We start from the raw sequence: 22215 nt of genomic DNA, 5'->3' as shown, positions 1-22215 counted from the left end.
GCCAATCTTGCTTTCAGATGCAGTCCTGGTTGGGCAGGTGCCAGCGTACTAGCAGTGACACTAAGCGCTCATGGGTACACACCATCACTGGCATCCGCTCATTGGATCCCCGGCCTTGCTGATTCAGCTTCAACTTTCACTCAGCAAATAAGGCTCGTCCCAGATGATTTTTGAAGCCTCGCACACAGAGCAATGTCTTCATCCCAACATGACGACCTTTTTGATCTTTTCAAGCTGGATGCAGTGGTAACAGACAATTACACAACGCATGTCGAATATAGAAATGACCGAGTTCGAGGTATACGCAAGGAAAAGATCGAAAATAGGTGGTATAGAGAACGAGATATTGGGGAAGGCGCCTTTGGAAAAGTGTGGCTTGAAGTCAGAAGAGATACTAATGATAAACGCGCGGTCAAAAGAGTCAGCAAGTTGCTGATGCTGGACTATAAAAAGGAACTTTTAGCGTTGGCAAAGTTCTCCAAGGACAAATATCAACAAGAAGGAACGTTCGTCAAATTCTTTGGGTGGTTTGAAGATTCATTGAATATTTTCCTTGCCATGGAATTTCTCGAACTTGGTGATTTAGAGCAATATATCACTGCAACTGCATCCATTAGCGAGGATGAAGTGAAGGAAATAACAATTGACGTGCTAAATGGGCTCCAGATAATGCATTATGAAAAATTTGCTCACCGCGATCTTAAACCAAGCAATATATTTGTTGTGCAAAAGCCACCAGAATCAAGGTGGTGGGTGAAAATTGGAGATTTTGGAATCTCGAAACGAGCTGAACATGGTATAACATCATTGCACACGGTAATTGGCACTCCTCATTATATGGCTCCTGAGATTACTGGCGATCTCGATATAGATGAGCCAACATCAGTATACGATACCGCTGTCGATATGTGGTCATTGGGCTGCGTTATATATAAAATAGCAACACAGCGGGTACCATTTTCTACTTTCAAAGACATGAAGAAGTTCTATTATGGCAAAACGCCCTTTCCTGAACAATTGCTATTGGAGAAGGCGGCTTGCAGCGTAGACGGAGTGCGGTTTATCAAAAAGTTAATTCTCCCAAACCCCAAGGATCGGTTATCTGCCCCGAGTGCGCTTGAACAACCGTGGCTATCACAAACGAAATGCAGTCATTCGGTAGGAGTTCCGGATGCGACCCCGAACAAAATAGGAGATGAAAACATGTCGCTTCCCCCGACGCTCTGCGATGAAACCGCGAGGACCCCGCCAACACAAGGGACAATGGGTTCCACGCATGAGAAGGCCGCGTCCAACCAATCCTCCTTGCCAGACGACGTCCTCCAAGGTCTGTTGACTCGACTGGAAGACGCCAATGAAGATACCCGGGTGGCTGCTGGTAGAACTCTAAGCAGCCAATCCTCTTTATCAGACAATTTTCTTCAAACTTTGATACCTCGACTCAAATATTCCAATTGGTTTGTCAGGTCAGTCGCTACTAAAACATTAGCAAACCAATCCTATCTATCAAACGACATTCTTCAAGCTCTAGGGTCTCTACTGGAGCATTCGAATTTGCACGTTAAGAGAGCTGCTATTAAAGCCCTACAAAATCAATCTTCATTGCCAGACAATGTAATCCAAGCTCTGAGGTCTCAACTGGAAGAAGACTGCGATTGGCGTGCCGTTGAGGATACTGTTGTAGTCCTGGGAAACCAGTCCTTCTTGCCAGAGAACGTCTTCCAAGCCCTTATGCCTCGACTGGAAGATTCTAGAATCAACACCAGGTTAGCTGTCGTCAAGGCTTTGGGCAATCAGCCTTCCTTACCACACAAGGTCCTCCAAGCTCTGGTGTCCCGACTGAAAGATTCAGATATGATGGTCAGATTGGCTGCTCGCGAGGCTTTGGACCGCCAGTCCTACGAGTATTCAGATGATGACGACCCTGTTTATCTTGAGGATACCAGATCGTAACATATTGCATATCACTTCACTTCTTTCTTAGAAGGGTTCTACGTGCTTGAGATCGAACTTGGCCTGTTCACTTCAACAGAGTCGAAGGTTCTCCTGACAGTAAGAGCGGAACCAGCTCCATTCCCATGAGATCCGTCTGTTGCTCAGCAAGTGCCTTTTTGAAAAAGATATGTAGTACGCTCGAGTGCCTGTTTGATCAGGTTTCACTTAATTCCCCTTTTTTTCTTTTTCTTCTACCATGACGATATCGATATGAAACGTAATCATACTGTAGTCTTGTCTAATACGTGGAAATTATCCTCGCCAAACACAACTTCTTATTACATATAACACGTTTTTGTTCTAGATGATTATTGCGTATGAAAGCCCTTGTCTCTCTACCCATCGAGTCACGCAGTTTCCCCTTGAATCGTCGCAACTACTCTCCTTGAATGCAAACTGTCCCTAAACTCCAAGTACCAAATCCCCTGCCATGTGCCCGTCGCAAGTCGACCGTTGGAAATCGGGATTGTTACACTTGCCCCGATAAGGGCTGATTTTATGTGAGCCTATTCCAAGAACACCAGACCATCACGTTAGTAAGATTAAGATTAAAGGGAAAAAAAACAACAAGAGGACCGTCGTAAATATATTCTGTACGCACCGGCATATCATCATCTCCCTCATCGTTATGTTTGTATAGATTCCCCACCTTATCCTTCGGGGCAATACGATCGAGCGCATTACTCATATCGATTCGCACAGTCGGATCATAATTTTCGTTGAGCGAGAGCGCGCACGAGGTATGTTGGATGAACAGGGTGAGGAGCCCGACTTTGTAGTTCCTGATCTCGGGGAGCTCTTTGACGACGGTATCAGTAATCAGATAGCTGCCGCGAGCGCGGGAGGGGAGGGTGAATTGTTTCTGAAACCAGGACATGGTTTCGATGGGTGGGGGAGATGATGATTGCGGGGATGAGAAAATGAAGCTCTGGAGGCCGCCGATAAAGAAATTGGGGAAAAGGGCAAAGAGGATGAGAAGCTCGAATATAGCGAATTTGGATAGTAAGGACATGTACTGGATTGTGCTTCGTAAAGATAAGTCTGGCATCTCGATGGCCAATTGACTTTGATGTCAATATTTGACGGTGGGGAAGGGGAGCTGTCCCGCTTTGACGTCATTCTCCGCGTCTGTACGGGTAACTTTATTTATTATAATACAGTAAAACCAGGGATTAAGGAATCGGTTTTGCACGGGACTTAAGTCTCTTAATATGAGAGATTTCTTAATCTAATTATATGGTAGCTTCTATAAATAGTTAGATTTTTTATTTAAAGTAAATCTCATGTGATATTTCCCAATAAAAATTCACTCTTTTTAAGCAACTTTGGATAGCAAAGGGGCAAAGTGATAAGGAATTTTAAAATCTATCTCAGGCGTACACGAAGCCACTTTTGACCGCCGTAGATACTCTCTATGCATTATCCTGAGATGGCAAGACAAATTCAGTATTCAATATTATACCCGAGCCTATTGGTTGCACGGCCTTACTATTAAATTGCACTTACATGACTTTCCACTCACAAGGATATTTTATAGACAAAGCGGGATAGAAAATCTATTCATCCAAGCCCTAGGCCTCGGCCTTAGGCAGTAACGCGACAAGCTGTCACTATTGCATAGAATACAAATGTGACCGAGTTCCTTATTGTTCACCACCACGTCCCAAGTCACACACCTCTTCCACTCAAGCGTGCCGACAAACCTCAATCGATGGTGTGAACAGGCACAGCTGGCGAAGGTAACAATCCGCCAACCGAGCTACCTGAGGCTACTCGGAGAGGAGGCTACTTTAATAAGAGAGAATGTTATTCTTCCTATGGGATTCAACGACCACTTGGAGTGCCGTTTTCTGCTCCAAGCGTAATAATGCCCCTAAAATGAAAAGAAAAAAATCCCAATCGACTCCTACATAATGACCGCGATGAGATCGTGATACATAAACATCATACATGAATTTTTTAGGCCGTAAAGATCGGTGGAGCAAGTCCATTCCTTTGACTCATGAATGAAAAATAATCTTCCAAGACGCTTGATAGAGGTAAATGAGAAACCAGTGCCAGTTCATTCAAATCAATGCGACAGCAAAATACCGATGACGTAAAGTTACATGCCCCTCTCTATGTTGTGCAATAAGCTTCCCTCGGCAAATTGACTTGCGGGCGTCATGTCTAGGAGAGGACGAGTAGTATGGCGGTCACCAGTAGCAATACCACGACCAACTTCGATATTTGCCTGTCCAGTGGCTGGGCTGTTTCCCGAGAGAGCTACCAGTCCATTCGGCATGAATGGGAAATTCGGCGAGTTGATCATCTCACCGTGTTGTGGGCTTCTGATGGTGTTTGCGCGGCGTGAAATAATCGAAGCAGCGGATGACTCGTTAGCTGTAACCGGCTGGGCTTGCTCTCGTCTCCATGTAGTTGCTGATGGGATATCGGGCACTCCAGGGATCGGTTCAAGGCCTGTAGCAGCTTCCACCAGCGGCATTCCTGGCCCAATCTTGACCCCGTGTCCCTTTCGCGCATGCTGAGGGGGCTCTCGGTAGACAGGTGTCAGATCAACTAGTGGTTTTGGCTTCTGGCGAACCGAGTTTGATCGGCTGTGCGAGACGTCTTCAGGGTGGTGGTGAGAGGGCACAGTATTCGAGCGACCATTGTTGTGGCGAGTCGAAGGGTTACTAAATGGCATGCTGTGAGATGAAGGGTTTGAAGTTGATGGGCTCAGATTGTTCAGAAGTCCCTGAGACATGAAAGCCTCGTTTTCTTTCGCTTCGCGCTCACGCTGGGCAGCTTGTCGTTGACTGTAGACCCTACCGAGGAGACTGTCCGGTGAAAAGGTGGAGCCGTCGTCTTGTTCCGAGATGGAACCATTTCCAGTGTCAAGTTTTGTAAGAGTAGAAGAATACGAGGTAGGCGGCGGTGCGTGATCTCGGGTTTTCTTCTTGCGTAAAAACATGTCCCTCGAATTGCCAGAACCATTATACTCAACGCTGCGTTTGTCAGACATTTCAACATCAGACTCCGCGTTGCGGCCAAATTCTACCAATGGTTTGAACGAGCCCAATTGATAAGGGGCGGAGTCAGTCGACATGTGATGGCGGTGACGCAGCTGGCCGTGTTCATCTCCAGGCATTGCACTAGACTTGACTGTCTCTTGGTGTTTCTCGCTCAGTTTAACGACATGGACAAGGTACCAACATCGCCAACCATGCACTGCATCGTACCAGTTTTGCGCCAACTGGGCATCGCTCGTCGCAAAAAAGTGCACAAAGTTTTCGGTGGAAACAAACAGCGAGGACTTCTGCTGGCTCTTGATGGCAAAGCATATCTTCTTTGGTGGACGTAGTTTCTTGGAAAGCTGGCGATTGGTGGGTGTGTAAATGTCAAAGTCCGATATATGGCAGATATTGCTGTAATCCTTGGCTTCTTTCGGGTCTGATTTCTTGGAGATAACCACCTGTCCATCAGTACGCAGAGTCACATAGCGTTTGTCCCATTTGCCAGGCTTTGATGAATAGTAAAGATAAAATGTAGCATCACTTGGTTGAGTTGCTGGCGCCGCTTTAAGCTCCAACCTATCACTGGCCCCTTCGTATGGCGACTCTGAAATAACAAGCGCGTTTGCATCTTCGACTGTCCAAGAATTCATAACATCGCGAACATGCTCGTATCGTCGGAGCGGTCGCTCGAGACCTAGCGAAGAGAATGACTCGAGCATGATGGCAGTTTTTGAATCAATGTTTGCAGAAAACAAGTTTGTGGCAGAGTAAACAAGATCCTTCACACGAGTGGTTGGCAGCACTGGCAGATGTATGGAGGTAGAATTGTGTTTTATCAGCACTCGCCTTTCACCAGCATTGACAGCGGAAAGAGGAGCGTCAATGCCAGGGAAAAGAGGCTCGGCGTTGCCCTGTGTGGCTTCTGGGCCAGGCTTGTCGTGGGAGCGAGCATGATCTGCAGATGCTTTGTGTCGTGAAAACCCAAACTTGTCTTTCCAGGAAGCTCGCTTGTGTGCATTGGCTGATTGTATATCGGATTGTTTCAGTTCTTGCCGTTTCTCCATGTCTGGCGCCTTCTGTTTCAGGTGCTGTTGTATTGCTGGTGCACGTGAAGCCGCTCTGGGCCTTTCCGCCATTGTCAGCGCCCTCATGGCTTCCTCCCTCATCCTGGCTTTCTCGACCTCGGACAATTCTTCGTCGTCAGCTTGATCGATGCGCGCTTCAACACCTCGATTATTTCCACGTGTCGCCGTCTCGCCGATCTCGTTCCGTGCCGCTCCCTCTGGGCGCGGCTTCGCGCTTGATTTTGACCCGTGGGACTCTGCGGTAGTCTGTGCGACGACGTGCCAGGGCTTGTTGATCGGTGACGAGGTCTGGCTTGCTGTTGGCAGCGCTGGCATCGGGGGAGTGTCTATGGCAGCAGGACCGGTCGGTGCAGTCCTATGGCGACGGTATCGAGACATGCTCCGTGCAATTGTGTCGCTCTGTGCTTTCGCAGCAAGCATTGGAGGAGCACACTTTGCGCTCTCCTCTTGGGCTTGTCTCTCTGCATCCGCAGCAGCAGCACGGCGCACGGATTTATATCGTGAGAACTTGGGCGTGATTCTCGCTGGGGGTGACTCGAATTGGGGCTCCATGGCGGTAAACGACTGCCATCCACTGGCACCAGACCTGGAAGTTGGTGTTTTCTTTGGGATATCGAGTCACGCAGTCAGGAATAAGTGTGCAGCCGTGATCCCATCAAAAAGAACCAACGAAAGAGACAGAATGCAACGGTGAAAAGATGAAAGTGAATGGATATGGGTGAGAAGAAAGGGCGTTTGCAGGTCGTCGCGACTTCAAGCCTTCAGATCAACGCTGTTCCTAATGTGAACACCGCCAATCACTTTGTTGTGTTGCAAACGTTGTGGTGCGCCTATCCGAACTGGCCCCTGTCAGTACCTTTGACAGCAGGACCGGATGTGTGAGCATGTTGCGCACAAAGAAACCTGCTAGGAACAGCACTTACTTGGGAGAGTAGACCCTCGTATCCCCGGCATCACCATGAGAACGAAATCAAGGCACCGGGCACCCCAACTATCGAGTTGCGTGCGTGAGGTGAGGATCTTAGGTTGGGCATACCACGTCCATTTTTTCCCACGTCGCGGCGCGTGCGAGGCTGGCTTGGCTAATTTAAAAAAATGAAGGCTAGCGCATTGAGAGCGTAGCACGCGAGCCAATCCCCTCCTGGCGCCCAGGGCCTCGCGATGGAATAATCTGGATGATCGATCACTTTGCCCAGCTCAACATCTGCTAGTTTACTGCTACTATTTCTCCAGACTTGGAATAATGCCGCGCCAGGACGGGGCGCCGCCGTTGGTGGGTCGCGTCACCAAATTGGCTTCTTTGCCATCGCATATGGCTGCAGCGTTCCAGATCTTTGTTGTCGCAGAGTTCAAGGGCGTCCGATCAGTCGGACTGTGTTAGAAATCCTACGATGCGTCGGCCACAGTCGCCTGGGTGGTACAATAGTTGCACGAGACCGTTGCGCTTGATCGCCGACACTGTCCGGTGGTGGAGACTCCATGCATGTTTTTTCTACTAGTTAGGCGCGTTTCGTTTGCGATGCTCATTTACGATGCAGGGTTCCAAGAGGATGTAATCCTGTAGTGCCTCTTTCGGAGTCTTAACCCAGCCTTTCGATCGACTGACTGGGCATGGGTGTGCGAGTATGCGACAGCAACGGAGGCCAGTTCCGAGCCAGCTGAAGCCTTACGGTCGCTGATCATCTCCTCCACTGTCTCCAGCATGAGACTAGGAGTCGATCTGAGTCGAGGATGAAGACGCATGCTAAAAATAACCGTCGAATGAACAACGCTAGGCTTTCTGTCCTTGCATACAACGCGTCGGTGAGCATTCACGCGATCATTCTTTATCTGATTTCTGTTTCCATTTACGTAGTGTGTATAAGATATATATATGTAGGGTCGATGAGAAATTGTTTTCAGGCTTAACGACCCAGCGCGTTCCTCGTGTCGTTACTGGGGCCTTTGACGATTCGGATTTATTGAATTAGATTTGAAACCAACGCATTTTGGTATATAGAATTGTCATTTATAAATTTGACTTCAAATTAACGAATTGCAAGGCTTAGCAAATTTTCACATCATAGGGCATCAGAAGCACTAATAAATTACTAGGAGATCTGGATACAAGCTAAGATAAATAGATGCCTGGCCGTTATTTAATACGGTACCTGAGTATACGTGTATTGAATATGTCGGTTTGCCGGGCAAGACTCCCCTTTAGTCCATGAACTAATTGACTCTTGACTACTCAATGTTAAGTTAGTAGCTCCGAGCACAAACTACTACAAAATCCCTGTCAACCCCTTTGCATTTCACAGGATGATAAATCTTCAAACAGACGTTTAATTTCTATCAACTCAGATAAACATTCCCGGTCAGCCAATATGAGGAATCGAATCCTAGCTGGAATACTTCTGACTACTACCGTCCTGTCCACACACGCCCAGACAACCACAGGGTATAACCGACCCATCAAAAAGCATATCTCAAAGCTGACGATTAACAGGTCATCATGTCCACTACAGCAAGACATAATGAATATGCAAGATGCCGACAATATGAACCAGGCCATTGAGTCCGCATATTCAAGTTTCGACCAAATTCCAGCCTACTCCAGTGCAAATGCCGTGTTCGAGGCGGCTCTGACCTCCTTTCCTGAAGACGTAACATCCTCGCTATCATGCTCGGGCTTTGGCGGGATCGATATCAGCCATCTTCCTACCTGGCTGGCTCCCCTTCCAACTTCAGTCGTCAGCCTCGTCTTGCAAGAGGAAAGTGTTTATGAGTCAATCATCAGCTCCTATGCTCGGGCGGCCAGCGTCACCTCATCAGTAAGCCCGCCGATTAGGGAGTCCAGCACCATCCCTATGTCTACCAGCAAGCCCACCTCTGCAGCCTCTGCAGCCTCTGCAACCTCTGCAACCTCTGCAACCTCTGGAACCTCTGCAACATCTGCAACATCTGCAACATCAGCCTCTCTCACTTCTACAGCGAAGGCTACACCCTCTTCATCTACGGCTGCAGCATCAAGAATCTCGGAACGCCTGACCAGCGGTATCCTAGTAGTCACTAGTTTGATCTTAGCCGGACTGCTGTGATCCAACTCGGGCTTACCCCATTCAATTCGTTCTGTTGTTTCCTAAGTTGTTATAGGCTATCACCTGCTTTACCCCTGGCCATATCTGACGCCGCTTCCTAATTCGTATACTTATACCCCTGTTGCTATCGTTTAATTTGTTTTTGGTTGTGTGAAGGCTCGAGGCGGGGCCGTATAAAGTAGTAATCTTGGTATCTAATTTAGACACCCCCTGTCTAACCAGGCACGACGGACTGTTCGTCAGCTATGTTTGAGTGATTAAATCTGAGACACATCAGACGTGCTCGCGTTATTGGCTAGGTGTCGAGAGATCGAGTCATTTTCTAAAATTATTCCGCCATATTAATGCCTAGCTCCGCAGTCTAGCCCTCCAGTTAGGCCTAGAGCCTACTATTCGACAGGAACAAATCAAATTCCCCTGCCGGAATCAAGCGGCGTTGCGCTAGTTTCAGTGTTATTTGACGTATCATTAAAAACCACTAAAACTCCATGCAGCTAAGGAAAAGGAGAGATTAGATCGGACACAGGACTATTGATTCAAAAGACAGGATCAATTTGCGACTTCCATCATGTTTCGGGTCAACCTAGACAGACCGGCTTATACTAACACATTAGAAATTTGAATGGAATCAAAAATAGATGATGATGAAGCGAAATTCTAGGCTTGTTGATAAGGACGGTCAGTATTGCACATTAGAATGAATTAATACCCTGGTTATTTCGCAGGCGTTCTAGGCCTCAGGCATTGCCACAAGGTAACAACAATAATGAACCTCGCATATGTATTGAATACTACATAGTTATATCATTTGATTCTTTGCCCCTCATGATTTGCTTGATGCATGAGAAAACTATCTTCATGACCTAGCGAATATCCGTCAAGCTGTTATCGCAAATCCATTAAAGATTATTTTCATTTCGTCTATACTTGAAACTTTTAGCCCTAGCAATATTATGCTCATTCAGCAAGCAGCTGTTTGCGTCGATTCACTTTATCAAATAAAATGACCTGACCACAGGTTAGTTGTGTCTAAACTAATACAGAGAACGACTCACCACCAGTCGTCAAATCCCACCGTCTTGGTATTTATGCCAATTTCTTTCAACACCTTTGTCGACAGCTGCGTGTTGTATGGTCTCTGCACAGCTGCATTAGGGTCATTTCCTTCTTTATTCGCAATCATGCCGGGAATCTCCACGCCGAGAATTTTTGCAAATCGCTGAGCAATCTCGTACTTGGTCATATTCTCCTCGGCCGAAAAATGCAAAATCTTCGGCAACGACTGAATATGTTTTTTGTCCTTGATAAATCGCACTGCCACATCATTGCACACCCGCCCGACGTCCAGTGTATTGGTCGGGTATCGCTGCGCCCAGTCGTCCATTTTGATCCCTGCGTCTGGATTCTTACTCGCCTTTTCGACCGCGTCCAGAATCGTATTCACTGCGCTTTCACTATTCGACTCGGCAGGTCCGTACAGGACGGGTACGCGGAGGACAATCCCTAGTCCGCTCTCCTTGGCCACGTCGAGCACGGCGATCTCGCCATCCCGTTTCATTTCACCGTATATATTAGTCGGCTTTGGCGTGGCGTCCACCTCATATGGTGCTTCGCCTTCTGTGCCGGGAAACACATAGTCGGTTGAGATGTAAATCAGAAGGATGCCACGGGATGATGTCCCCTCTGCAAGACGGCGTGTGGCTTCGACGTTTATTCTGCGCGCCTGCTCTGGGTTCTTTTCGCACGCGTCTGGCTGTCGGTTTGCAGCACCTGCGGATTTTAAGCAGCGAGGAAGATGGGAAGGGGTTGATCAGAGGGACACACAATGCACAACAACCTGCGGCCTAAATGTTGCGAGGGTTAGTTAGTTTGTTTGAGCAGGTGCCAATTGATAAAACAATCCCAGCACAGTGAGGGGAGAAAAAAAATTGTGAATTACTTGGACTCTTCCAGCAGCCTCGTTATCTCCTGCGGGTCCTCCAGGTTCACCTTCAGAACAGTCGGTGGCTTTGCGCGATTGAAGCCCTGTCCGACGGTCAACCAGCCGGCCTTTTTGAAGGCCCTGGTGACTTCGCGGCCCAAGAGGCCTGTGGCGCCGGTGACAAGCGCTGTATGAGACATGTCAATGGTATGCCTGTGCAGCTGTAGATAGAAAAATAAAAGAAATTGTGTGATTCTGTTCAATTGATGAGCAGGTTGTAAATAAGTAACTGACATTCTGCCGCGCGGGGTGGGGTGATGTCGGCCGATGACGTCTACAACTGGCCCGCTGTTTTTACTCCTTACAACGATGTCAATGATGATGCATCTATCTTCTATATCTTCTGATGGAGGTTATGGAGCCAAGTTTCTGGGCTGACATGTCATCTATTTACAATATCTAGGTTTGTCTCAGATATATTTGTACGGGTTCATGATTCCGTTCTACAGTGCGTCTTGGTTAGAAATCGGGTTGCTTGTCGCAGAGCAGAGGAGAATGACTTACCGGGTCATAGAGATTCTTCAGCTGCTTCATAAGCTTCACGTTCGTCTCGTTTTGGCTGTACCCAATGAACTCCTTCTTTGCAACTCCCAACCCGTGCTCCGCGCTGATGCTGCCGTTCCTCTTGGCGATCCATTCGTAGACCCAAGGTTCAATTGCCTTCTCGACTTCCTTGTTGTACTGTCTGACCGAAACGTTCAAGTGCAGATTCGAGTCTCCCATGTGCCCGTAACCAACAACTGCGCGAACGGGATAAGAATCATCGTCGCCGACGAGTCCCTTCTCGGTAAGACGAGCCTTGCAGTCTTCGACTAGTTGGTAGAGTTCTGGTAATGGAATGGAGACATCGTATTTGTAGGTTCCGCCGAGATGACTGAGGGCTTCCGTAATACCCTCGCGCCAGCGCCAGAGTGACTGGATCTGTGTCTCATCTTGAGCGAGAACACCGTCCGCGACGATACCCTCTCCCAGGACATGTTCAAGGAAAGCCTCGAGCTTTGCGATGTCATGTTCGGCATTGGAGCCGCTGGTTTCTATCAGGCAGTAGAATGGGTGGTCTCCTTCCAGAGGTTGCTTGTTACCAGTAGACTCTCGCACAAGACCTTGACTTCTGCCATCCATCAATTCAAAGGCAGACAGAATCTCAGACAATTGACCCTTGGCTTCGCGGAATGCCTTGCGGACATGGTCAAAGCTTTCCAACCCAAAGTATGCAACATTGACTGCCTTTGCGCGGGGTGGGCAGATAATGGAAATCCCAGTAATGATGCCAATAGTTCCCTCAGCACCGATAAATAACTGTTTGAAGTCGTAACCAGTATTGTTCTTGCGGAGCTTTGACAGACTATCCACAATAGTCCCATCTGGCAGAACAGCTTCTAACCCCAAAACATTACCATGAAGACTACCATATCGAAGGAGACGAAGTCCTCCGGCATTAGTTGCGACGTTTCCACCAATATGGCAAGATCCCTTTGCACCCAGATCCAATGGGAAAAGATAGCCTCGTTCAGCAAGGTACGAGTCGGCGACTTCCAAAATCACACCCGCATCAGCAACAAAGACACCCGATTCCTCATCAAATGAGCGAATGTTGTTCATGCGCGCCGTGTTGATAACGATCTCGTCAAACACGGGCACGGAGCCTCCCACCAAGCCTGTGTTTCCACCCTGCGGCACCACGGCCAATTTGTGCTCATTGCAGTATTTCAATATCTTGCTGACTTCCTGTGTATTTTCTGGCTTCAGCACCAGTCTCGTTTGCCCACCGTATTTGCGCATCCAGTCACTGTTGAAGGGGGCGAGGTCGTCCGTCGCATCGGCAGTCACGCCATCGACGAGCGCGGAGTCTGAGCCCAGAAGCTCTTTGAAGAATTTGACATGTTCTTCTGTCACCTCTGCGAACTTTGATTCGCGCTTGATCTGCGGATATGCTGCGGCGGTTAATTGGATCTTTTTGGGGGCGTCGGCTTCGGTTACCGATGTGATACTGAATGGACGGGATTTGCAGCTGTTGATGGCGATCGGCGCAATCGAGGGCCTAGGTAGGAGGCGACGTCGGGGCACGCCGGCCCTTCGTAGGGCTCCTGCGATGCTTCGAGGAGCCGACATGGCAGTTGACTGCGAGGTGAATAAGAACACAAGCAGTGCTGTACGAGAGGACTTTGTAGAAATTGAAGACGACGGAAAAGAGTCCGGAAGTCGTCCCCGATTGCGGAGACCCGCAGCGAGCTTGTGATTGGCCCGAGTCGAGCTCTAACGGAAATAGATGAAGATACAGCAAGCCCTAATTTGCTCGTAAATTATAAACTACGTTTACTTATCGCCATTTTACTATGGACAGTATGCGTCAGACTCAGGACGAGGTAAAGCGCTGACAGCCCTTCCACCCCGCTCGAAGGAATAGCCCACACCTATCGGCCGCTTAACGAGTCTCTGTGTGTTATATAATACATGTATCCATATACCTCTATCTACTATCAGTAGATAATATAGTTTCACTAGTCGTTCGCAGTACATTCTTTTAGTATGATCAGATACGTTAAGACTTTCTTCATCGATCCTCCGATACCGAAATATTGACGTTGACGCCGTTCTCATTAGGGTTGCGATTTGAGTTTCTTGACACCGGAAACATGCAAGGTACAACGGCGTTTAATGTCAACAGCTTGGAGATCAACATTGAAGGATATCGACCGCGTGACCATAGACTGGTGTCAGTTGCAGCATATCATCTGACGATGAACCGAATGTTCCCAAGAGATTACGGCGGGGATACCTCCACAAGGGAGTGCACAACATGGTATGCAGGTGTCAACCCATGCGAGAGCTCCGCATTCCAGTCGACTGCATGGTAGATAGCATGTGTATCGCCGGGCGGTTCTTGGATTGGAAGTGATAACTAGTAGTGAATGACATCATGTGATGTTTATCTGTGTCCTCAACTCTTGATTTGAACATTGAATATGCCAACATACGGTGTCAATTGCACCGTTCGTTCGTTCGTCAGCCATGTCAGGGACCTGCAATAGATCAGTCAACAGTATCGGCACAAAGATAAGTCCAGCATCCAAGGTCCTGAAGAAGGCTTTGAACAAGGGCGATCTCAAGTAAGCCGGTCTCCGGCAAGGGTCGGAGAAGACGTGCATGACTATCGATATTTAATAATTAACTCGACGTGAACATTTTATATCGGCAAGGCCAATAATGCAAGAAGAAAGAAGAAGCAGGCCAATAATGCAGTGGGGGCAGGAGCGGGCCCGATCGAATCGGCCTAGCGCAACTGGTTGCTCCTGGCGACGGGGGCGGGTGCTCAACTACAGCCTGCACTACGACTCCTCAGTAGCCAGTGAGGCCAGTGGCCACTCTCCTAAAATATTAATATTGAATATTCCCCCCTTTCCTACCGTATCGCAGACATCTGCGCCGCCATCTCCAGCTCCAAGTGCTTGTTGCTGCACGCATTGCGTCTTTCAGTGCTGCAGTCTCGCTGGATAACGCCGAGCACGTTTGTTTACGCTGCGCATTGGTCGCATTGCGCAACAATGGCGGTCGACAGCAGCATGGCGAGCCGCTATCAGATGATGGAGGAGCTGGGCAGTAAGTTGCTCTGCTATCGGTCGGGTAAATATGTTATCCTAACCACGATGTCTAGGCGGGAGCTTTGGCACAGTCTACAAGGCCATTGAGAAGGCCACCGGGGAGATTGTTGCTATTAAACATGTATGTCTCTGCCTTCGATGCCTTATCCCCCGTTCTTTAGATCGCTGACAATTGAGTCTACTAGATCGACTTGGAGTCGAGCGAAGACGATATCGCCGAAATCCAGCAGGAGATTTCCGTTCTGGCGGCATGTGCGAGCCCGTTCGTTACCCAATATAAAGCAAGCTTTCTGCGCGGCCACAAGCTATGGATTGTCATGGAGTACCTGGGCGGCGGTTCCTGTTTGGATCTGGTAGGTTGCCGGCCTTTTTTTTTTATGATATCGACCGCGCGAGGCTGACAAGGTCTAGATTAAACCAGGGAACTTTACCGAGGCGCATATCGCAATCGTCTGCCGTGAGCTGTTGTTCGGGCTGGACTATCTCCACCGTGAAGGAAAGATCCATCGCGATATAAAAGCAGCCAATGTCCTCCTCTCGCACGCTGGAAAAGTCAAGCTTGCCGATTTTGGAGTTGCCGCGCAGCTATCCAACATCAAGTCTCAAAGAAACACTTTCGTCGGAACGCCGTTCTGGATGGCGCCAGAAGTTATACAGCAGGCTGGTTATGACTTCAAGGCGGATATCTGGTCGCTGGGGATTACCGCAATGGAGCTGGCCAACGGTGAGCCACCACACGCCGCCACGCACCCCATGAAGGTGCTGTTCCATATTCCAAAGGCACCGGCGCCTCGTTTGGAGGGCAATGAATTTAGTCAGGCTTTCAAGGACTTTATTGCACAATGCTTGATAAAGGACCCCGATCGTCGACCTACAGCAAAAGAGCTCATCAAGCATAAATTCATTCGCAATGCAGGCAAGAATGAGTCACTGCAGGAGCTGATTCTGCGTAAGGAGGACTGGGAGAATGGCAAAGGCTTTGCGGACGATATGAGATATTATGCAGAGACTCTGTAAGAAATCTGTCGCATGTTTATGGTGCTGAAACTAATGTTCTTTAGGACTACTTTTACACAGAAAGAGAATGACGACGATGGATGGGTGTTCGACACGGTCAAGGCACCGACAATGAAGAGGCCAGTAATTGCAGAGGACTACTGCGATGACCCTTTCGTGAAATCAGAGGAGCTCAGCACACTGAATCTACAGAACGAATCGAAGCCAGTTGCAAACTCAACCGTTCGCCGGACACCCGCAGAGCGTTCGCCATCTGTCAAACGGGCGAACACCAAGCGCAGATCCAGTGGCGTCAAACAGCCTCTCGGATTGAACTTGAGTTACGGAAACAGTCCCTCGACGGTGCGCCAGTTCCGTCGAGTGTCAGACAAGAGCACGAATGACTCGGGCCACCACTATAACTATCCTCCGGGTATGGATGAGAATGCTGCGGCCAAGACCTTGTTCACCGATCCTGTTTCAAACAGCAAGGAAGCCCAATTAGGGAGACGGGCATATAGCAAGGGGATCGGTATTGCTTGCCAAGAGATTCTGGCAAACACTGGAGACCAGGAAAACCGAGAAGCCATCTCGCAGCTAGCAGAAGCTCTCAGTGACCTCGAGATGGTGGACCCGGAAGGGTTATACCATATTCTTAAACTGTCCAACGAGAAAATGAAAAGGTATGCTCACGTCCCTCACCAGAGCAACGATTCCAGAGTGCTAATTGTTTATCCAGCGATGCTAAGCTTTCTGCTCTCCTCCCTGAATCAACATCACCTCAAAAGCCCAAACTAGTGCTGGCCCAAAACAATCCTCATCTCAAAAGCCACCGACGCCGGCAGTCAGAGCAACTTCAAACTGAAACAAAGTTTAGCCCATCGCTGACCAACATGCCGGGTGAAAGTGCCCCGGGAATGGAGCACACCAAACAACTTGCTGATGTCCTCTATCAGCGATGGAGCGAAGGTCTCCGTAACCGATGGCCGGCCATCTAGGTGTCTCTTCCTCCCGACTCGTCCCTCGACTGCAGCATCCGCCTTATACTGATCTGCCCTAGCCCTGGAAACTCCATTCTTTGTATAACATAATCTTCGCGCTACGACCCGAACCACTTGAACCGTCATTCCCTAGTCAAAGCTGACAAAAAGAAGGTCTTGGTAATTGCCAACCCAAACCTAGCGGCTTTTGGCTTCTCTTCAACCGTCGTCATTATCCAATCTTCCATACCTCATCTCCATCCTTCCTTACCTCGATCGTTTCGATCTGAGATACACCACGTTGTCCCATTCGGAAGCGTGTCTTGCATTTAACCATTGGAGTTTGACTTTTTCTGCTTTGCCTTCTTACTTTCTTGGAATATTGCATTGAGCGTTCCGTCAGAGAAAAGTAAGATACTCCTTTTTAATCTTCTCTGCTGATATTTTTGCCTTGTTGATTTCATTTGACCCGATCTTTTGTACACTTTTTGCTGTGACTTGATTCCCCCTGGTGTGTATCTCGTTTACACCGGACGCGGACTTTTGTATTTACCCACCCAGTCGGCTTGCATTTTGGTGTTGCTCAGATTCTTTGATAGATATTGCAGCCTGCCTATGTGTACTGTATCTTTATGCTAATGTCCATATTTGTATGGAGAGGAGGAGCTGTCTGGCTGTAGAATAGGAGAATCAATAAATAAATTATCCTCGTATTTAATATTATTTATATTCTATTATGATGATTATGCTCTCCCAGGAGACGTACATATGTGAGGTTAAAATTGCACGGATTGTGCATTATTCCGACCCGTCGGTAGGGCTTGACCTCTTATTGTATTGTTTCATCTGACTTTTATAGTGGCCCTTATCTTTGAAAATTGGTCTCATGCATTGTCATGATCTGCTCAATTGTTGCATAATGTCGAAGATTACAATATATAGAGTCAATCATGGTACAATAGAGACTCCAACATAAAATATACGTGAATTTAGATGTAATAGCACCAGATCCTTTATCCAGATATTCATGTAAGCTACGCATCTAAATTACCTTGGCTGTGATTTCATCTGTGACTGTTGTAGGTCTTCAATACTGGCATAGTTATAGTTAATCATCACTATTATTAAACTTATTACTTCTATTATTCAAATATAATATATATTACAGAGTCTCTTATAATTACGCTAATTGACACTAAGGCGCTAAGCCTAATATCGTAGTTTACGACGAATTTTGGCGACTGTATACTATTGCGGACCGTTAGCGACGCAATAACTGTTTTTTCAGCCCTTTACTAGATCAGAGGGTACTAGTGAGCATTGGCCATGCTCCATCCTCTAATATTTGGCGCGGCCGCTTGATGAGTGAATCCTGCTGTGGAAAAGATGGACACTAGAGATATACACCCCTACGAAAACCACCAAGGGAGACTGGTATCAACATTGCTAAGTGGGGATTTCAAAACGCGATAATATCGGTAATAGCGGTATGTTAAGGTGCTAACAAAGAGGGTTCCACTCTGAGGGCATTTAGCGTGGCGAGGCGTGGTGCTTCTGCCGGTCAAACGCTCCGATCTATATACATTGTGCTCGCGCGGAGCATATATAGCCGTCCGGGCGTGAGAATGAGGGGCCTTCTCTTGACGCCGACAGGGCACCGCTTAGATGGCGCTCGAAAGGTGTACCCACATACGGGTCGTCTCAAACACCGATGATCCATTTCATTAATTGTTTTTGTACGCGGGTCTATCATAATGAAAGAAATCAAACACAAGAGGGTGTGGTACAGTACTGCCAGTGAGTCGTCAAGACCCTAGTAGCTCAGAGAAACATTTTTGAATACTTTCCTCAGCTTATAAACAATAATTATTGCTATTGTAGCTCCTTCGCCCTTTTTCTCTTTCTTGTTAGGAATTGACTATTTAGCGGGGTTGATTGAGGCTATAATCGTTTTGATAGCAGGAAATGATAATAAATATGGTCCTCCGGTTTTGATTCGCAGCCTATCATGCGGAAGGAATCAGTGGATAATTCCTTGATCGGAAGATGGAAACGGTCGAGCTTGTATCCTCACTAGGGTCTTATCGTAAGTCCCCTTTTAATGTCTTTTGATCATTTCGTAACAGATCGGACGTTTATTCTAATCATTTTTGCAGATTTAACGACACCAAAATCCAGCAACCCTACTTCGAAGACTAAGCAATAGCTGTGACACAGTGGAAGGGAAACTCCGAGAAGTCCGATCAGTACGAATCTACCACGTAGCTATTGTCTAAGCAGCTTTCGCAATTCGAGTCATCAACTTTATTCTGCCTTGTTCTCGTTCCAACTCTCCATGGGCGGGAACGTCGAAGCGGGCTGGATGAAAGACTGGCAAAAGGTACGTATATATCAAGATGCCTACATGGTCATTCTACGTCCATTGCGGCCAGCGGAAATCGAATACGAGTGCAACTCAAAACAAAGGCTAACATCTTTCCATGCAAGCAGATGCAAAAGATTTAGCTTTCACAGCTTATCAGATTAGCCTTAAACTATTTTCAGAGAAAATAGTTCTCGTAGCCTATGATAAACATAAGCAAGCTGTCGATGAAGTATCCCAATTCAACAAAACAATATTATCGACTAGGACAAATACGCTTATGCAGTGATATTTAAGTTGCCGCCTGGCACAAACGAGTCCGGTAGGCTGAACTAGAATGACTACAAGTTCAAAGCCATGGTTGAGTTACGTCTAGCTGTTATTCATTTATGAAGTGCCTTTTCCACCAGATCGTCGTAATCAAGGTCGTTTTAGATACGATTAAAAGGTTCAACAATACTCCCAAAGAAAGCACAAAAGATTTCTGTCTCGACTTTTTTAAATCAAAGTCTTGGTGATTGTCGACTATTTACAATGCGTCAACATTTTCGTCCCTTGCTCACAATGCGACGTTTTGGGTGAACAGTAAAATACGCTGCAATAGCAATACAGTGAATTAGCACTTCCAAAACCCCGTAGTGGACTGTTATACACAGCGACGACACTCGCGAACAAAAGCTGTCATTCTTATTTTCTACATACAACTCCCAATACACGACATGGAGAATGGGGAATTTTAAGACAAAGGAAAACAACGAGAAGATGTGATGTGTGGTGCGGATATTTCGTATTGCAAGTAAGTGGATAAAATCGATATATGAAGCTGTGTTATCACTGACCGTATAATAGCATCCCGGCGGTTTCTATAGCGGTCGAGCCATATTATATCAACGAGTTTCGTCAGGCGTGCCGCCGGTTTTTTGAATTTATGCTATAGGGCCAGGAAGTGTTCGTGCCACTTCATTGACACCTCTTGAAACTACCCGCGAAACTACTTTGAAGTGGATTAGGATCTGCTCTACTGTTTGCAAGGCATTTATATGGTGTCCAGAATATTGGTAGAAATATCGAGCCGAACTTCTTACAGATGATGGAAACAACTCTATACACGCCCATGTCATATGCGACGCATGCCCTACAACACAAGCACACCTGGAGGTTCTTACAACCGTCACTTAGGGGGGGCAATTGACAAACTCTGAAAGAAGAATTTGTCCAAGAACACCATTCTATAGCAAAGGGTGTAGCTTCACTTATCCGCCTGGAGTTTTTACCTGATCGTTTTATCTTGGGCATTTCCGACTGAGGCAGGAACTCTCTGTTACTTTTACTTGATCCAAAGCTTCTTTTCTGGGCAACCCATATTCCGACATTGTTAGCAGCCTGCATTTATTCCAAAAGTGGACAATGTATCTAGGTTCGTGTGGGCCTTATAGTCGGGGTCAGAATAGCTGTGTTCGGAATTTTGATCTCGAAACCAGCATTGTTGAATTAGATTCAATGGGCCATCGGTGTCGAATGTCCTTCTCGTTGTGCTTCAACCGTGGCACTATTATACTACCAATCAACCAAAAATATGGAAGAGCTTAGGTTCAAGGATCATTAGCGTCAGACACATGTGGCGTGATGTATTTCACCTATGTCACACTTCGCAGTGTCAACCTAGCCTAAAAAGCCATATGGAAGAGCTTATTCCATATCAATCTCAGCGGTCCTTGAGAAATAAGAACTTTACCTTTCAAAAGTTATCATGGCTCTCTTTAACAAGCTCTCTATTGGGAGGTTTATTACCTCCTTGGTCATGTCAGCCACCGATCAAATATACTGCTTTTAACACCTCTCAAGCGCGGTACCTACCGGAACACATGAACGCCCTTAGCCACTAGGCTCCTCAACCAATGTGAGACATGTGAAACAACGTTCAATCCTGTGGGCGTATCATATTAACACATGAGCGTCGTTGACCACTGGGTTCAGTACCAATGCACCTTATCACTATGACCGTGGTAGACATTAGCATTGTGTTGAGAGCAAGTATGAGCGGATTGGATTTCGCAATGCAACCACAGGGATATGCACAGAGCATAGTACCACTGGGAGCCTCAATTCAAATGCGAAACATGCTATAGAGAGTTTTCAACAGAGGGCGCAAACCGTCAGCATATGGGCGCCCTCAATCATAGAGCTCCTAGATCATAATGTGCACATTGTCGCTCTCGAGTGCGGCAAAACTTCGAAAACTACACACGTCAACACGATGCAGGTGACAAGACAAATAGTAGAATTCAATCGCGTTAGGTGTAGTTATATTGTTCATTAATACTTTTGAACGCATCTATCAATAGCATCTGAACCCTGGAGCGTACCTTCGCTTGCCGATTTCTTGTCTCGTTTGAGCTAAAGCCTGACAGCTTACCTTAAGTTATCCATCAACACAATGCAGATGACAAGATAATGAAAAGTCAAATTAGGTGGCATGAGGTGGACACAGGCGAGTATCCAGTCTGTGACCAAGCCTGCAACGGAAACTCTTGGAATGCTGTACTTGCCGTGGAAGACTCGGACACAGAGGCACTATGAGATCGACACCTGAGCTCTGCTACTCGCAAGCAACATGTCTACTGCTGTCAAAATTCCTAGTGTGGCAAAAGCAGATGGGGTGGCACGAAAGTTGACATGAGGAAATGTCTACTCTCTGATCTAGTTTCAACGGATAGTCTTGAGGTGCTCTCTTCACCACCGATGAAGAGTGATGGCATGCCTAACATGATGCAGCCAATATCCAGTCTGTGATCAAGTCCTTCATGAAAAGCCTTGGGATGCTGCCTTTGCCACGAATTAGAGACGGGGCCGCTATAAAACCAATATCCGAACTCTTCTACTCGCAGGCAACATGACGGGTGTCCGAATTTTAAGTGAGGAAGAATTTTTTGCCCTAGGTGTGCTCTTTGACCAAATTAGATACGATCTTGATATTTCCGATGCTAAATGTCCGAGAAGATGGGGTTATACGACTCGGACAAAGTGATTACGAAGTGGAACTACCTTACCTCCGGCTACACGTTCTATACGCGCCTCGTTGATTCTTCTTTCCCTTTTCTCCCCTTTTTCACTCCTTACTCAGCTTGATCACCCATA

The 22215-nt window shown here is 47.2% G+C and overlaps 7 protein-coding genes across 7 annotated transcripts; 3 read left to right on the top strand and 4 right to left on the bottom strand.

Moving 5' to 3' along the window:
* Positions 1-192: 192 nt before the first annotated feature.
* On the top strand, positions 193-1137 carry BGW36DRAFT_290456 (kinase-like domain-containing protein; the record flags this gene model as incomplete). Its single annotated transcript, XM_046210766.1, has 1 exon — positions 193-1137. A coding segment is annotated over one exon (945 nt), but the record flags the coding sequence as incomplete, so codon positions are not given.
* A 1205-nt stretch (positions 1138-2342) lies between these two features.
* BGW36DRAFT_290276 (UPF0047 domain protein) lies at positions 2343-2872 on the bottom strand (the record flags this gene model as incomplete). Its single annotated transcript, XM_046210752.1, has 2 exons — positions 2343-2501; positions 2597-2872. 2 exons carry the CDS (start codon positions 2870-2872, stop codon positions 2343-2345), a joined length of 435 nt encoding a protein of 144 aa, XP_046075411.1.
* A 1227-nt stretch (positions 2873-4099) lies between these two features.
* On the bottom strand, positions 4100-6628 carry BGW36DRAFT_290067 (uncharacterized protein; the record flags this gene model as incomplete). Its single annotated transcript, XM_046210730.1, has 2 exons — positions 4100-6290; positions 6360-6628. 2 exons carry the CDS (start codon positions 6626-6628, stop codon positions 4100-4102), a joined length of 2460 nt encoding a protein of 819 aa, XP_046075410.1.
* Positions 6629-8442: 1814 nt separating this feature from the next.
* Positions 8443-9156, top strand: BGW36DRAFT_424325 (uncharacterized protein; the record flags this gene model as incomplete). The annotated part of the gene is made up of 2 exons (XM_046219945.1): positions 8443-8516; positions 8565-9156. 2 exons carry the CDS (start codon positions 8443-8445, stop codon positions 9154-9156), a joined length of 666 nt encoding a protein of 221 aa, XP_046075409.1.
* Positions 9157-10142: 986 nt separating this feature from the next.
* On the bottom strand, positions 10143-11277 carry BGW36DRAFT_356177 (NAD dependent epimerase/dehydratase family protein; the record flags this gene model as incomplete). Its single annotated transcript, XM_046213738.1, has 4 exons — positions 10143-10164; positions 10212-10926; positions 10981-11000; positions 11096-11277. 4 exons carry the CDS (start codon positions 11275-11277, stop codon positions 10143-10145), a joined length of 939 nt encoding a protein of 312 aa, XP_046075408.1.
* Positions 11278-11547: 270 nt separating this feature from the next.
* BGW36DRAFT_290841 (actin interacting protein 2) lies at positions 11548-13249 on the bottom strand (the record flags this gene model as incomplete). The annotated part of the gene is made up of 2 exons (XM_046210795.1): positions 11548-11580; positions 11642-13249. 2 exons carry the CDS (start codon positions 13247-13249, stop codon positions 11548-11550), a joined length of 1641 nt encoding a protein of 546 aa, XP_046075407.1.
* A 1433-nt stretch (positions 13250-14682) lies between these two features.
* Positions 14683-16733, top strand: BGW36DRAFT_394787 (putative Mst3-like protein kinase; the record flags this gene model as incomplete). Its single annotated transcript, XM_046217956.1, has 6 exons — positions 14683-14737; positions 14793-14860; positions 14925-15092; positions 15151-15752; positions 15801-16418; positions 16475-16733. 6 exons carry the CDS (start codon positions 14683-14685, stop codon positions 16731-16733), a joined length of 1770 nt encoding a protein of 589 aa, XP_046075406.1.
* Between the last annotated feature and the right edge of the window lie 5482 nt (positions 16734-22215).

Source organism: Talaromyces proteolyticus (assembly GCF_021365285.1).
Source record: "Talaromyces proteolyticus strain PMI_201 chromosome Unknown BGW36scaffold_3, whole genome shotgun sequence".
Taxonomy (NCBI): domain Eukaryota; kingdom Fungi; phylum Ascomycota; class Eurotiomycetes; order Eurotiales; family Trichocomaceae; genus Talaromyces; species Talaromyces proteolyticus.
The sequence above is the reverse complement of the archived record's forward strand: the minus strand, read 5'-3'. Positions and strand labels throughout refer to the sequence as shown.